Source organism: Arachis ipaensis, chromosome B9, assembly GCF_059453495.1.
Source record: "Arachis ipaensis isolate K30076 ecotype BB chromosome B9, ASM5945349v1, whole genome shotgun sequence".
Taxonomy (NCBI): domain Eukaryota; kingdom Viridiplantae; phylum Streptophyta; class Magnoliopsida; order Fabales; family Fabaceae; genus Arachis; species Arachis ipaensis.
In genome coordinates this window covers 148,419,037-148,433,920 of record NC_142444.1, presented here as the reverse complement: position 1 = coordinate 148,433,920, position 14,884 = coordinate 148,419,037, and the positions used below count along the sequence as shown (strand labels likewise).

At 31.9% G+C, this 14,884-nt stretch overlaps 1 protein-coding gene across 1 annotated transcript; it reads right to left on the bottom strand.

The window, feature by feature from the left end:
- Positions 1-2,419: 2,419 nt before the first annotated feature.
- LOC107618463 (Ribophorin I) lies at positions 2,420-6,698 on the bottom strand. Its single transcript, XM_016320548.3, has 9 exons — positions 6,493-6,698; positions 5,808-5,852; positions 4,911-5,542; positions 4,361-4,508; positions 4,087-4,266; positions 3,883-3,951; positions 3,421-3,510; positions 2,880-3,027; positions 2,420-2,745 (listed from the first exon to the last, which is right to left on the bottom strand). Exons 1-8 carry the CDS (start codon positions 6,616-6,618, stop codon positions 2,905-2,907), a joined length of 1,413 nt encoding a protein of 470 aa, XP_016176034.1. The 5' UTR covers positions 6,619-6,698; the 3' UTR covers positions 2,420-2,745; positions 2,880-2,904.
- Positions 6,699-14,884: the final 8,186 nt, after the last annotated feature.

Below are 14,884 nucleotides of genomic sequence, written 5' to 3'. Positions count from 1 at the left end.
GGAGGTAATTTTAATTCCCAAATGTTATTCCATACTCTATGTTTTGGGGCCTCAATGAAGTAGGAGAATGAAAAAATCCATAAGCAATTTTATATCCTGACCCAACTTTATGATTGGTAAAAAAATAAGAGAGAGAGAAAAAGGAAGAGAGAAAGAGGAGAGAAATATTTAATTTTGGAGAACAAATTTGAGAAAAATCTTAAACGACCCTGACAATTACCTTAAAAGGACTATGAGGCCCTTAACAAAAAGCAATAGCCAACCCGATCTCTAAGCTTTATTTTTATGGGACTGATTAGCTCTTGTGTCTGTTTTTTTTTTTTTTTTTTGGCACATGGGCTAATCAATCCCATAAAAGTAAAGTTTAGGGGCCGGATTAGCTATTGTTTTTTTGTTAAGGACCTCGTAGTCCTTTCAAGGTAATTGTCAAGGCCGGGTTGAGTATTTACTCAAAAAATTTTGATTTCAATTGCAATGAAAAAGACATATGATATATTTTGATTGTAAAATTAGTAATAAATAATAAATAATAGATAATATATATAATTATATTTTAATTTTAATTTAATTTTAGTTATAATTAGAGAATGTAATATTACATATTTTAATTGTTAAATTTGTAATTAATTATTAATAATGATATATAAAAAAATGGATGAATGAATGATATATATATATATATATAGAGAGAGAGATCAGAAATCTTTAATTTTTAAAAAAAGGTTTGATTTCAATTATAATAAGACTATAAAAAATGACATATGATATATTTTAATTATAAAATTAATAATATATTAGATAGATAACAAATATAATAGATTCTTTAGAAAAGTAGTACGTAGTATATTTAATTTTTCATATAGGTTTATCTAATTACTCTTTGATAATAATGCTTAAAGTTTTCCATGTGAATGGTGAAGTAATTGATAGTTCTTTTGTTTTCATCATCATGTATCTTGACCAAATATTAACGATATATAGGTATAGATAAATAAATAAATAAATTATTACATGGTCTATATCCTATTTACTTAGAGTTTTAGAGTATGTGGAGTTGTGTAAGATAGATTTTAAATATACGAGTAAACTATTAAAATGGTATTCAAAAGTTTGTATTACTGACAAAATAAATTTTAAAAGACGTTAATGATATATAAATTTTCGAAAAATTTAAAAATACGATAAAAAAAAATTAAATATTAAATGTATTTTTTTAAAAATATTTTAGAGATTAAATTTTGATGCAATTTTTTGCAAACATTATTAGAAAAATAAGATCTTTTCATCTTTGAAATTTGGTAATTTTTTTTAAGTGAATTTAAAAAAAAAATTATTGTGAATAACCACATTTTTTTAAAAATAAAAAGAAAAATTTTGAGATAAAATTTTACTCCAAATTCTTTTGTGCACTTTTTAAATATTTATTTAAATATTAACATAAAATTTAGATCTAATAGATAAATTGTTTGCTAAATATAAAAATTATTTTGTTACTTACAAAAATTATAATAATTATTAATTCTTTTTGTCGTATTTTTAAATCATTCAGAGGTGGTTTTGTCTATAATATTTTTTAGAGATATTTTTGTTAGAAATTGAATCTTCTAAGTACCGAATTAGTAGTTTAGACATGTACGCTACATTTGTTTTAAAATAATTTATTAATTTTTTTTATGGATTGAACAGATTTAATTGGGTGAAAAAAAATTTCTATTAGTTGGATCGAATGAAAAGATTCTAAACTTCTATGGTTACACTTATTTAGAATAGAATATAAACTCTACCCTATCTTATATTTCTAAAATACTACCTAATTATCTACTAAAATTAATTCAACCTCATTAATAAAGCTATTACATTGTAATTGCCGTGAAGATGGGGCCAAGTATTAAGGAATGAGGGTACTTTTCTTTTATTAGTTTCCCTTGATTTGCAGAAAAGAAACAATGACCATATTATGAATGAAGTTATTTTCTTTTGTTTCTTACCTTCTTTCTTTAATCAGTTATTAACCAATCAATGTTTTCTACAGAGAATAGACTGAGTACTTAAATTCTAACACTATTAAGTATTAATAGTTTTCTTTATTTTTATGGTTTGAATAGATTTTTTTTTTTTTTCCTTTTTACGTTTCATTTTCATAATTAATCACAAGGCTTAGGTTGATGGAAACTATAATACAGATTAGAATTCACAGGCTAATAATATAGAAAATGAAAAAAGTATCCACCAACTTCTTTAGCTTCAAGATAATTCAATGTCAACTACGGGAAGATACATTTTTCTTCAAATCATGGCAAGAATTCTAAACAAATTGCCTTGAAATGTTCATTTTAGCCAACCAAGACCACATGTTTTCTATCTCAACTCAACAATGATTAGTAAAGAAAAATAAATAAATAAATCAAAATCCTTGTTGTAAGCGAGAACTAACTTGTTTAATCTATGTAATATGAGACATTCAAAACCACATTTTCAAACTTGAAATGTTTCTCAATACATAAGAAGAAAGATCCTTTAAGTTTGTTAACCATTATGTAGTGCCTTTAAGATCTAACTAACATACCCTATAATTTTCTCAAAGGGAGGTTGAATGCTAGTTTTGGATGAATGGCATGTGATCAAATTTTCAGGGGAAGATCGTACAAACAAGTAAATCTATAGTTGCAATTAGTTCTCTTAATGCATACAATAATGGTATATGACCTTCTCATACTCCCCAAAAAATTTGGATCTCCTCAGTCACTGCAATAAGAAAGACATAATAATGGTTGGTAAGTGAGAGCTCAGCCAAGAGAAAATGTTTTGAATACGATTTTTCTTTTCTTTTACAAAGAAGACAACGAAAGAAAGTTGTTGAAGCGAGATTTAACACATGCCTTTCTGAAATTAGCGAGATGTTCATCATTTTCGTATGGAAAGATCGGCGTGTAGGTATGACACTGAGGCCACGAAAAACAAGAAAATTGCAATCGACAGCATCAATGGCTCGGCAAGCATGAATATAGGGTTGAAAGTGTAGTATACCTGCGAAAAGAATAACAGAAGACAAGGTTAGACAAAGAATAAAGCACAACGTTATTTAAGTAGAACGAAACCAACAGCATACTAGAGTAGGCAAGGACACAACTAGCATACTAGAGTAGGCAAGGACACAACTAGCATGTTGTACTATGTGTTAAGACTCAACGCAGTAGCCCAAAGATAAAATGAAATATTTTATACTTTGGTCTTTATGCTGCGAACAGCCAAGTTTTGAAAGTGTCATGGTTTTCATTTTCAAAGTCTATGAAGGTTAGAAAAAAGCAAGTCCTAAGTAATCTCTGTCCCAAGCTTGTTCCCGGGAAAGAACTACAAATGTAATCTTTGAATCTTAATCATGATTGTGGTTGCCGTGGACAGGTTTATCGCCTGTAATACCTGGAAAGGAACGTTATGCTCAGGAACTACATTACTCTTTTCTAGAACAACAACAGTCCTTCCGATCACATCAAGATATGAATATTTGATCTGCAAAATTCAAAAGCAAAACTGTTTCAGCTGCAGGAAAACAAATGCTTCATTAAGCTATAGTAATACAAGTGAAAACAGAAATTCATAACCACCACAACTAAAACAAGAAGAAAAGCAATATATTAATTAGACAACTTCGTAAATTGTTTCTTAGATAATGCAGAAATTCCATTGACACAATTATTCTGTCATAACAGTACACATTGCTCCATCTATGTTTTAAGCAATCTCTCTGAAAACACTTAATTTTTTTTATTTTAGTTTATCTTTGGCAGTTAAACTCGGATGAAGCTGTCACTACAGCTGTGTAATTGTAAACAACGCAATGCAGCGTAACAGCGTATGCAGATTATCCAAAGAGAATATTACCTCTAGATGTTGGTCCACTTGGAAAGGAATCACGGCCGTGGGATCTTTGGATCCCTCTGGCAGTACAACCTGAAATTTAATCGTTTAAGAAGGGTAATTTAAACCTCCATTATTGTGTACACAAGCCGTCAAAGCAAAGGTCACAGATTTCAGTAAAAAATATCAATCACAAGTCGCAAAGCAAAAGAACAAGCTCAAACCCACTTTTAAAATCAACTTGTCAACCACTGTCTGAGTAAGTGGACATCCAAAAGTAAAGTTGAGGTATCTTCTACCATCTGGTGACTCAAAAAGGAAGTCTTGCAATGGTAGCCCATAACCGATGACAAAGGTTGATTTCCAGCCTCCAAACAGGGGATACCGAGGTTGAAATTCAAGTTCTGACTGCAAATGATAAGCATGTAAATAAGTATAAGATCGGAAATCATGACATCAGTGAAATGGTATGCTTCATTTAAAACTCAATCATATGCCATACCTTCCGATAATCTGTACGTAAGTTTGAAGTGGAAACATTTCCTATTTCATCTCTGTAGTACACAGAGTGAACCCTGGGGGGCAGTTTTGCGAGAAGATGTTTAAATGAAGATACACCAGTAGCATCTGGTCTAGTTTGATATTCAACCCTATCCACAGAAAACCACTTTTTAAGTTCATGCATAATAAAAGAAACTTAAAGATTGCATGCAAACAAAATTATTACTCCCACCCTTCCTAAATGATAGTCTTTCAAGGCAATGCATGGAAATTATTAATATTTTTAAATGACTAAAATACCTTTTTATTCACTCATTTGAATATCACCCCTTACTAATGCAATAACTACCATTATTTAATAACCCCCGCCACGCCGGGGGGTTCAAAGTGGTTAAAAATTGCATTCCTTGTATCGAAGTTCAACATAAAATGACATCTAATCCAAGATTTTGAAGAGAGCATTCTGAGATACATGACTACTTATGTTGTTCTTCAAAGAACAAAGACAAGATCTTGCGCTTTACAAAGAACTAAAGTGATGGAAAACATACCTCGAAAAAGCTCCTTTATGTCGAGCACCTGCATGGACCAGCCTATATCGCTCTGTGACCTGTACATTTCCCCAGTGAGAAATTTCAATTTCACGTTCTAGCTCCTCAACTACCGCGAATGGATTGTTATTTTCAAAATGGACCAGAACAGGAGAATATGAATATGGGGGTTGATCTTCATAAGGTCCATATTTCAGCTCTGTACCAGCACGTTTAGCGGGATCGACCACAGTGAATGATTCTACCCGAGTGCTTGGTGTCTTAATGAAAGTTGTCTGTTCCTTGACATGATAGGGAGACAACAATATAGCACTATCACGGAAATAGACCAGCTGTGACTCTGATTGAGTTATTTCTACAGGGAAAGGTTCCAGAGAATGTGTCAATATGTAAAGCACCTCTAGTGTTGCAGTTTCACCTTTATTTAGTGGAGTTAACAAAGTTACGGTGAAGAATTTAGTTCCATTAGGTCCATCTGGTAGCTCTGCAGATTTAACATCAAGGGGGATGTAAGTCTTCTTCTTCCGTTTCCCAGAAGTTGCTGCAGCTTTGACTATTGCAAGATGTTCGGCTTCAGCAGGTGAAAAAGCAAGATGTACTTCTGAAGCAGGGGATGTTCCCAAATTTTCAACCTGAAAGAGAAAATGTGCGAAAATAAATGATCTGCCAATCCCTTCAAGGTTCAAAAATTACACGAATAAATTCTAGTCTAGAACAGAATACAATTCACGATTTGATAACTGTTATCAAATGTAAGTCAGCATACATAGTCACACATTACATCTAGACATAATAAAATGATCCAGCGACTATAGTCCATAACTCGACGTAAAAGAATACTCAGTCAAAGCAGAATATGGAACCCAATTTATACAAGAAACAGGATAGAGGAGTTACCTTCAATGTCAAGTACACCTTAATGATGTGAGAAGTCAAATCAATCTGCAAGGATCATGGGAATACTGTCAGTCAAAGAATGTCTAAAACAGACTATGTGAACGTCGCCGGACAAAACATGATCGAAGTGTCGAAGACATACAGCATTTTCTAAAATAAGTTAACATCAGGCTCAAATATCAGCTTCAACAAATGATATGGAAATAATCAAAGTACTATAATAACACTAATCTTCCAAACTTACTTCACAGACAATCATATTCCTCAATATCACACTCACAGAGAGAGCACATGTTAATAGCCAAACTTAGATAACAAACAAATCCAAATCGAACCTCCAAACTATAATTGGCCCTCTAACGAACTAAAGTGGCATCAAAAGAGACAAATGAAACGTTTCCACAAAACAAGGTATACATATATAATATCTATGCAACGAATTTATCATATATTATGATAGCCATCTCGCAAGTTCAGATTTTTCACACAGTCCCTTGAACCCCCAAACCAATTCATCTCAGTTCCACCAACAGATCTTCAGCTGAAACCGGAGGAACGAAGAACTACTTAAGGAGAAGAATAAAAAAATAGAGAATTTGGAATGAGAATTAAGAATTGGGGTAAAAAGAGATCGATGAATTTTCATTTGACGAAATAAGAGAGAGATGAATGAAGGAGAGCATACTCTGCGTTCGGCATTGAGGATCTGAAGGTCGTGCGTAGAAGAGAAGGAAGTTGGAAGAAGGAAGAGAGAGAGGATGAGAGGAAGAGAGAGTGGAACTCTGAAGTGAGGTTGTTCTTCCATTGGCATTGAGAGCAGTTGCAGTTGACGAAGCTGAGGGAACGAGACTCCAAGAGAGATTGGAGTACGCTGTTTTTCTATTGTTTTTTTTTCTGTGCTTTTTTGGTCTCATTCGGTTTTGGTCATTGTTTCGGGGAGCTTTTTTTTCTGGTCATTGTTTTGGGAATCATTTAAGATTTTGAGTACAGAGAATTAAACTGAAGCCCAAAATCAGTTCAATTTTTTTCCGCAAAATTTTATTGAATTTGGCCTAAGACAAAAGTAGTCATCTCTTCTTTTAACAGAAAACACCAATGTAATACCAAAAACAAAAACTATCAATGTCTTCTGACAAAAAAAAAAATATCAAAAACTAATTCATTATAAATTTTAGTTTTGTTGCATGTAAAAAAATTATAAATTTTATTTAATAATTTATTAATGTCTAATGAATTATTATTATATATACTAGGCCACGGATTTCTTACTCCTAATTTTATATAGGAGTATGATTCACCACCACTAAAATATTTACAAAATAAACCCCATTTTTTATTTTTGAAAGAATTAATAATTAAACATTTGCTCTTATTTTTTTTGTTTTACACATTCCTCCTGTTTCTTTTAATCTGAGTTTTAAAGAGGAGTCCAGAGCTCTGCTAGGGCTTTTGCCCCTCACTCTACTTCCCATCAACATCGCTCGTTCCTTGACTAAAACCCCAAAGTGGTCCCTGAGATTGGGCGAGTTACCCATAATTGTCCTTGACTTTCAAAATTCCCTAACAGTATCCCTCACATTCAGCTCCAGGACCCATAGTTGTCCTGCGACCCTTTCCGGAGCCCAGTCAGCAAACGGAGTAATGATATGGCACCTCCCATGCCATGCTGGAGCCAGCAACGGCTAGCTGACGTGGCAAATCTTAATTTTCTACCCAATGTGGTCCTGGTCCTATTAAAACCCTAAAAACTAAGAATTATTATTATATGTAGTATCTCTTCTTCCCTTCTCCTTCGTCCCATAATTGTGGTTCACCATTAATATTTAACGGAGATTCTATTGACATGTGCAAAGGTGCTTTCCACATAATAAAATCAACCTGTCAGAGCCAGATCTCAGTGAAAATTTGGGGTTGCAGGATGAAACTCGTGATGAACTTGGTGCAGAATTTCACAAGAAGTTGGATTTGAAGGATGAGGATGAAAGGGTAGCTGAAAATGAGAAGAAAGATTCGGACTTTGTAGCTGGTAGTGGAGAATATGGTGGTGAGAAATTGAGTGGTGAAGGTGGTTGTGCCCCGAAAACAGGTGAAGCACAAGGGAGTGATGATAATGATGGTTGGGATGATGATGAGGGTTATGGCTGGAATGAGAATGTGAAAGAGAGTGAGGTTGATAAGGTAAGTGGAGATTTTGATGTTGATGGTGATGGTAATGGTGATGATGAAGTTGAAGTTGAAGGTGATGAAGAAGTGGAGAAGAAGAAAGATAGAAGTAGTGGTAGAGTTCAGCAGCAATATTCACTGAGGCCTGATGCTGAAGATTGTGCTTTCTATCTTAAAAATGGAACTTGCAAATTTGGATTCAATTGCAAGTTTAATCACCCACTTGGTAGGAGGAAGAACCAGGTATTAATTATTCTTCTGTTCCTATTATCAATCTAGCACAGTGGTCTGGATTGCATGTTTAAAAATTAGGGTTGAAATTCACTTATGAATATTTATCATTTGTCCAAGATTTTTTTCTTGTATTTTAGCATTATATTATATTAATGGAATGAGTAGATTGAGATAAAAGGCATTTATGTTTAGCTGAATAATCACTGGCTTGTCCTTCACCTCCAAACATTGCTTCAGAGTATCAATGGAATTTCCGTTAAATCACAATGGTGAACCACAATTATGGGACGAAGGAGAAGGGAAGAAGAGATACGACATATAATAATCATTCTTAGTTTTTAGGGTTTTAATGGGACCAGGACCACATTGGGTAGAAAATTAAGATTTGCCACGTCAGCTAGCCGTTGCTGGCTCCAGCATGCCATGGGAGGTGCCATATCATTACTCTGTTTGCTGACTGTGCGCCAGAAAGGGTCGCAGGACAACTATGGGTCCCAGAGCTGAATGTGAGGGATACTGTTAGGAAATTTTGAAAGTCAAGGACAATTATAGGTAACTCGCCCAATCTCAGGGACCACTTTAGGGTTTTAGTCCTCGTTCTTTATTCCTCCCCCTCCACAGTAGCTCGCTCTCTGATCCTCTCCCTGCGTCGTGGTCGTTCTCTGATCCTCTCCATCTGCGGGATTGCTCGTTCTCCCCTATATGGTGCTTGTTCTCTAATCGTAGACGCCGCAATACGCTGTCACCGCCGCTGCTACACTCGGGTCCACCACTTCATTATTTTCTGTCGCCTCTCTGTTCCTCTTCTTTACCAGCAACTTTGATTTCTGTCCTTCTCCCTCCAACTATGCCTCTGCCTCTGTGACCTACCCCTTTAAGGTTCCATTTTGTTTTTATTTTTATTGTACTTTTTTTTCTATGAAAAATTTATATGAATTTGAATGTTCTTCATTTGTCAGAGTATTGAATGTTGTTTTGATTTCAAAAGAATTTGATAATAAACCAGTGAAAAGTTTTAAAATGGATTAGGAGTCCTTGGTTATGCTTGAATGATTGAATTTGATTGTTGTGATTTGGTTGGTAGTAACTCTTTTAATTTCTAATTGAATAAGGTTCCTACTTTTTCTTGTTTGAAGTTTAACCTCTATTGTGGAAGTAGGGCAATGATTGTAAAAAACTAAAATACAATACATGGTGTCTTGCATGAGGGAACTCATTGGATTAGGAGTAAATTTCAGAGATTGTATCATTAGGAAGTCAATAATATTTCCAATTATGCTGATTTACCCGGTAAAATAAAATAAAATAAGGATGACTAAAGAAAGAGATTTGATTGATTTTACCTCATGATGTATTTTGTAAAACTTGTTTGTTTAAACTTTAGAAATATTTTGATTTAATTGCTAGGTTATTGTTAATTGGAATCAATTTGTTGAAGAACAAATCAATCAAAGAGGATAGATAAAAAACCTTTCATACTAAATTGATGGAGCCCTCTATTACTTTTATCAGGTCCAACTGTCTCTTTTTCATACTAACAATTCTTCCATAAAAGCAAAAATACAATAAACATAAAATCAATAGGTCAGTTGAATTACACTCTCAATGTTATGAATAATAGATTTTTTTTTGTTGATTTGTCGCTGTAACACATTTTTGTCTTGTCCTACACTTTTGTATGAGAGCATGTAAATATAAAAAGCACTGAGTAATGATACATCTTCCTAACATATACTCCTAATAGTCCTTCTAATATTAAATTAAAAAAAAGTATTAAGTGAAAAAGTAAAGATATTCAATGCCTTGTAAATATATATATATATATAAAAAGCATTCAAGATTTTCTAAATCTATTAGTTAGGAAGAATTATTAGTAAGAGTATTAGGGAGATTAATCATTTTTCTATAGAATTTTCTATGGCTAATTGCTACTATTGTTGAGGACATAAAATTGCATAATTGTATATCTCATTCAGGAGATCTTTTTATCAGCATTATTAAATAATATGATATCATATTTAGTGGCTTATAAAACTTGCTATTCTGCATCCATGTTTTAAAATAATTTTGTTGTAATTTATTTTTGTTGTCGTTAGACTGGCTAAGCTAGCTGTTGATAAAGTCATGACTGCACCATGCGAGACATCAATTTTATATCCAAAGCATGGTGGAAATGTGCACTGTTTCACAGCAATAACACCTTGTGTTGTGCTAGACATTCTTTCACCTCTTTATAGAGAAGATGAAGGAAGAAAGTGTACTTACTATATCATGATTATCTATATTCAACATTCTATAAGTAACTCTTCGAACTATCACTTATATTCCATGCACCATAGGATATAGCATTGGTACTCAGTAGTAGGAATGATCTTAGAAGTTCTATAAACTCAATTTTCTCCCTTTTTTGAGTTTTGAAGCCTCTGATTGAGGATGTATAAGTTTAGTTACATTTTTAGTTTTTCCCCCTTAGAAAGTTATTATCCTTTTCAAAACTTGTAAATCACTTATAAATAGATTTTTAGTTTTTTCTCCTTTGAATCTGCTCTATCTCATATCATTTCATATGAATACCAACTCAAATAGATTTTCCAAGGACATCAAAAAATAGATAATTGCTATAGTTGAGGATCTACTTTCTTTTTGGATTCAACCATTAAAATGTGCATTAGGCAGCTTCTGCAGCAGTTGCAACTTGGTGAGGATATAAGTACTTTTGTAAAATATTGCATTGTGGTATTATTATTGTGTCAATATTTTCTCAAGCTAAATTTGTCCCTTTCGGTTATGCTTTTGAAGCTATAAAGAAATAATACATCATTGTGTATTTATCAAGCAGGTTATGATCATTTTCCTTTGTGTGAGGCCCAAACAAACACTTTTTAAAAAATTCCTCTACATCACAATTAGTGTATTAACTTGAATGAATGAATGATCGGATGGTTAAATTCTTTTCTGGTTTACCTGGAGTTCTTCACTCATAGTCCTTCAACTTTGAGGTGTGATTGCAATCCGAGCTCTCTAGCCAAAAAGTTGCCAAAAAGTTCGTAAGTAACGGTCGTCTATTGTATCATTGATTTCACCATTTAGTTTATTTGTTTATGTTCTTGTACAAGAATTCTGCATGTATGCTTAGTAGTGCTTGTAAGTTTTGACTTTTGAGACTTGTTTGTAGCTTTGATTTGGAAAATAGTGAAAATTTTTACATTGTCTAGGTTTTTTTATCTCTCACATTGGGAGGTTTAGTGCTCATAACAACTACACTCACAAAATGACAAGCACTTAATTTATGATGGGGCCATAAGTTATGATGGGACCAGAATGAGACAACAGTAGTTTGATACTACAGTTTGAACAACTTGAAAATATTATTACTTTTTATAAAACACTTGAGCTACTTTTGTCTTATAAATCAGAAGGACGACATCAAAATTTTGTTTTTTAGTAATAATGAACGAGTATACAATGAATCCCAAATTGTGGTGGGAGAGAAAATTATGCAGCAAGAATACACTCATTGCATGTTGTCCAGATTGAGATAGAAATTAATATAGGCAAACTACTAAAACCAAAAATAATAAATACATAGCTACATTTACCATTTAACAACTATCATCTCAACCTTGTGGGATGGACAAGATTTTTACTGCTATTATCATCTTCACTTCGATCAATGATCTCTCCACCTATTCGCTTTCTCTCTCTGCTAGCTTTCTATCTCTGCTAGAGTCCTTTTGCTCATGATGATAATTGCCATGGGATCACAACGATTCCCCTCTAGTCCTCCATTCCTCCAAGAAAGAATGATAAAATAGTGATAAATGAGAATCAAATTATAGCAATGCTGAATCATCTTACTTTTGCTCTCCAGTTATGTATAATACAGAGTTCAAGAAAGGGAAAGAACATACATCACCGAATAGGATCTCGTCGGCCTCAAGCATGTGGATTATGTGTCCGATTTTAGGTCTCTTTATGGCATCTGGATCAACACATTTAAGAGCAACCAACAGAGCAAAGCTTAAGAGCCTTTGAAGACGGCTTTTCAGGAAGGTTCGGATCAATGAGTTCCTCTAATTTTCTCTTGCCAACCATAGCTTTCAACCACTCAATTAAATTAATCTGCAAATATACCAAATTCTAGTTAGAAAAACAGAAAAAGAGAGAAAATAATCAGCATAGAACAATGTAAGAAGATTAAAACCAAAACTGTATACTATTATTGGTTATAGCCTCTAACTTCTCCTTGGGGTTTAATATAATCAACGGGACTTCTTACGGTAATTATTTCCATAATAAGTATCCCAAAGCTATAAACATCACTCTTCTCAGTCAGCATTCCAGTGCATGCATACTCCGGTGCAACATAACTACAGAACAAGAAAAGAGAGAACATGAACTTTAAAGCCTTAAATATTTGAATATAGAAAGTGAAACTAACTGATAAGGGAAAATGGTTGGTTAACTCATACTAACCAAAATGTCCCCATCATACAAGACACCATGTATTATATTTTAGTTCTTCACAATCATTGCCTACTTCCACAAAAAAGTAGGAGCCTTATTCAATTAGAAATCAAAAGAGTTACTACCAACCAAATCACAACAATCAAATTTAATCATTCAAGCATAATCAAGGACTCCTAATCCATTTTGAAACTTTTTATTGGTTTATTATCAAATTCTTTTGAAATCAAAATAACATTCAATACTCTGGCAAACGAAGAACATTCAAATTCACATAAAATTTTTATAGAAAAGAAAATAAAGTACAATAAAATAAAAACAAAATGGAACCTTAAAGGAGTAGGTGGCAGAGGCAAAGGTGGAGGGAGAAGGATAGAGATCAGTGTCGCTGGTGAAGAAGAGGAACAGAGAGGTGACAGAAAACAATGAAGTGGTGGACCCGAGTATAGCAGCGGCGGCGACAGCGTGTTGCGGCGTCGACGATCAGAGAACAAGCACAATACAAGGGAGAATGAGCAATCCCGCGAATGGAAAGGATTAGAGAATGACCACGACGCAGGGAGAGGATCAGAGAGCGAGCTACCATGGAGGGGGAGGACCAAAGAACGAGCGACGTTGATGGAAAGCAGAGGGGCAAAAGCCCTAATAGAGCTTTGGACTCTCCTCTTTGAAACTCAGATTAAAAGAAACAGGAGGAATGTGTAAAACAAAAAAAGCAGAGGACAAATGTTTAATTATCAATTCTTTCAAAAATAAAAACATGGGGTTTATTTTGTAAATATTTTAATAGTGGTGAATCATACACCTGTATAAAAATAGGAGTAAGAAATCCATGGCCTATATAGTATATACTAAAATAGAATTTAAACCTTCAATATTTATTTAAACAAATAAATAAGTTGACCACTCAATCAAGTTAAGTTAATTATCAAATCAATTGGTAGCGTTTGTTTGCAGAGACTGGAACTGAGACTAGAAGACAGAGATTCAGTATTATGTTTGTTGAGATAGAGACTGATACTTAAATTTCAGTCTCCGTCTTTAAAATTTCAGTATTTTATCTATCGATATATTAAGTTCTAAAAAATACTAAAGAATCAATAGAATTTATTATTTTTGGCCATTAGTTTGCTAATAATATTTAAAAATATAAGCTAAAAATATATTTGTTAGATTTTTAGACTAAAACAATTAGACTAATGACTCAAAATATTGGTAAAAAATAATAAATTTTATTGATTCTTTGAATTTTTTTTCTTAAATCCTTAGTTCATTGAGTAAAGTATATTATCTGGCCATAAATAAATAAATAGCAAGTCCAAAATAAATAAACAAATAAATAAATATGTGAATAGAGATAAGAGTTTAGCAGTATTAGTTTATATACAAAATAAATATAAAAAAATATTAAACTTAACCTTTGTGAATTTGAAAATATTAATTTGTTTGGATGTCATTATGTTGTTAAAATTTATTTTTCAATGAATTTTTTTTTTAAATTTTTCAATGTATTTAACAAAAATTGTAGTAATAAAAATAAAAAAATAAAAAATATATATTTTAAAAGCTACTATTTATATTTTTTTAAAAATATTTTTTATTTAAAAAAATATTTTTAACATAATAAATAAATAAATAAATAATATTTTATATTATTATACTCAAATATAATTGTTAAATAAAAATATATTTTTATATAAAATATTTAAATATGAAATTACTTTTATTTTTTAAAAATATTTTTTTATAAAATCTTTTCCAAACAAAGGTTAAGAAACTAACATTTTTAGTAAAAAAAATTACTAGTATTAAGTCAAATATAAAAATAGATATAAAGAAAAATATGTTGATTTATGTGACATTATAATCTGGATTATATTTTAAATTAATTATATTATTACATGTTTGTCCATCTGTCTCTTACTTATTTAATTTACAATATGCCTATTTTAGTCATTCTATTTAAATACGAAATTCTATTTATTGTATTGTATTGTAACATAGTCATTTTTATTAATTATACATAATGTACTACAAATTTATATTATTTTTATAACTATTAAAAATCATAATATATATTGGGTAATTATCTAAGAATATCTATACAATAAAATAGAATGTATATATATTTAATAAATTACTAAAGAGTACATCTATAAAACCTAACAAATATAAATTGAATATAAATTATATGGACATATATCCTAGAATAT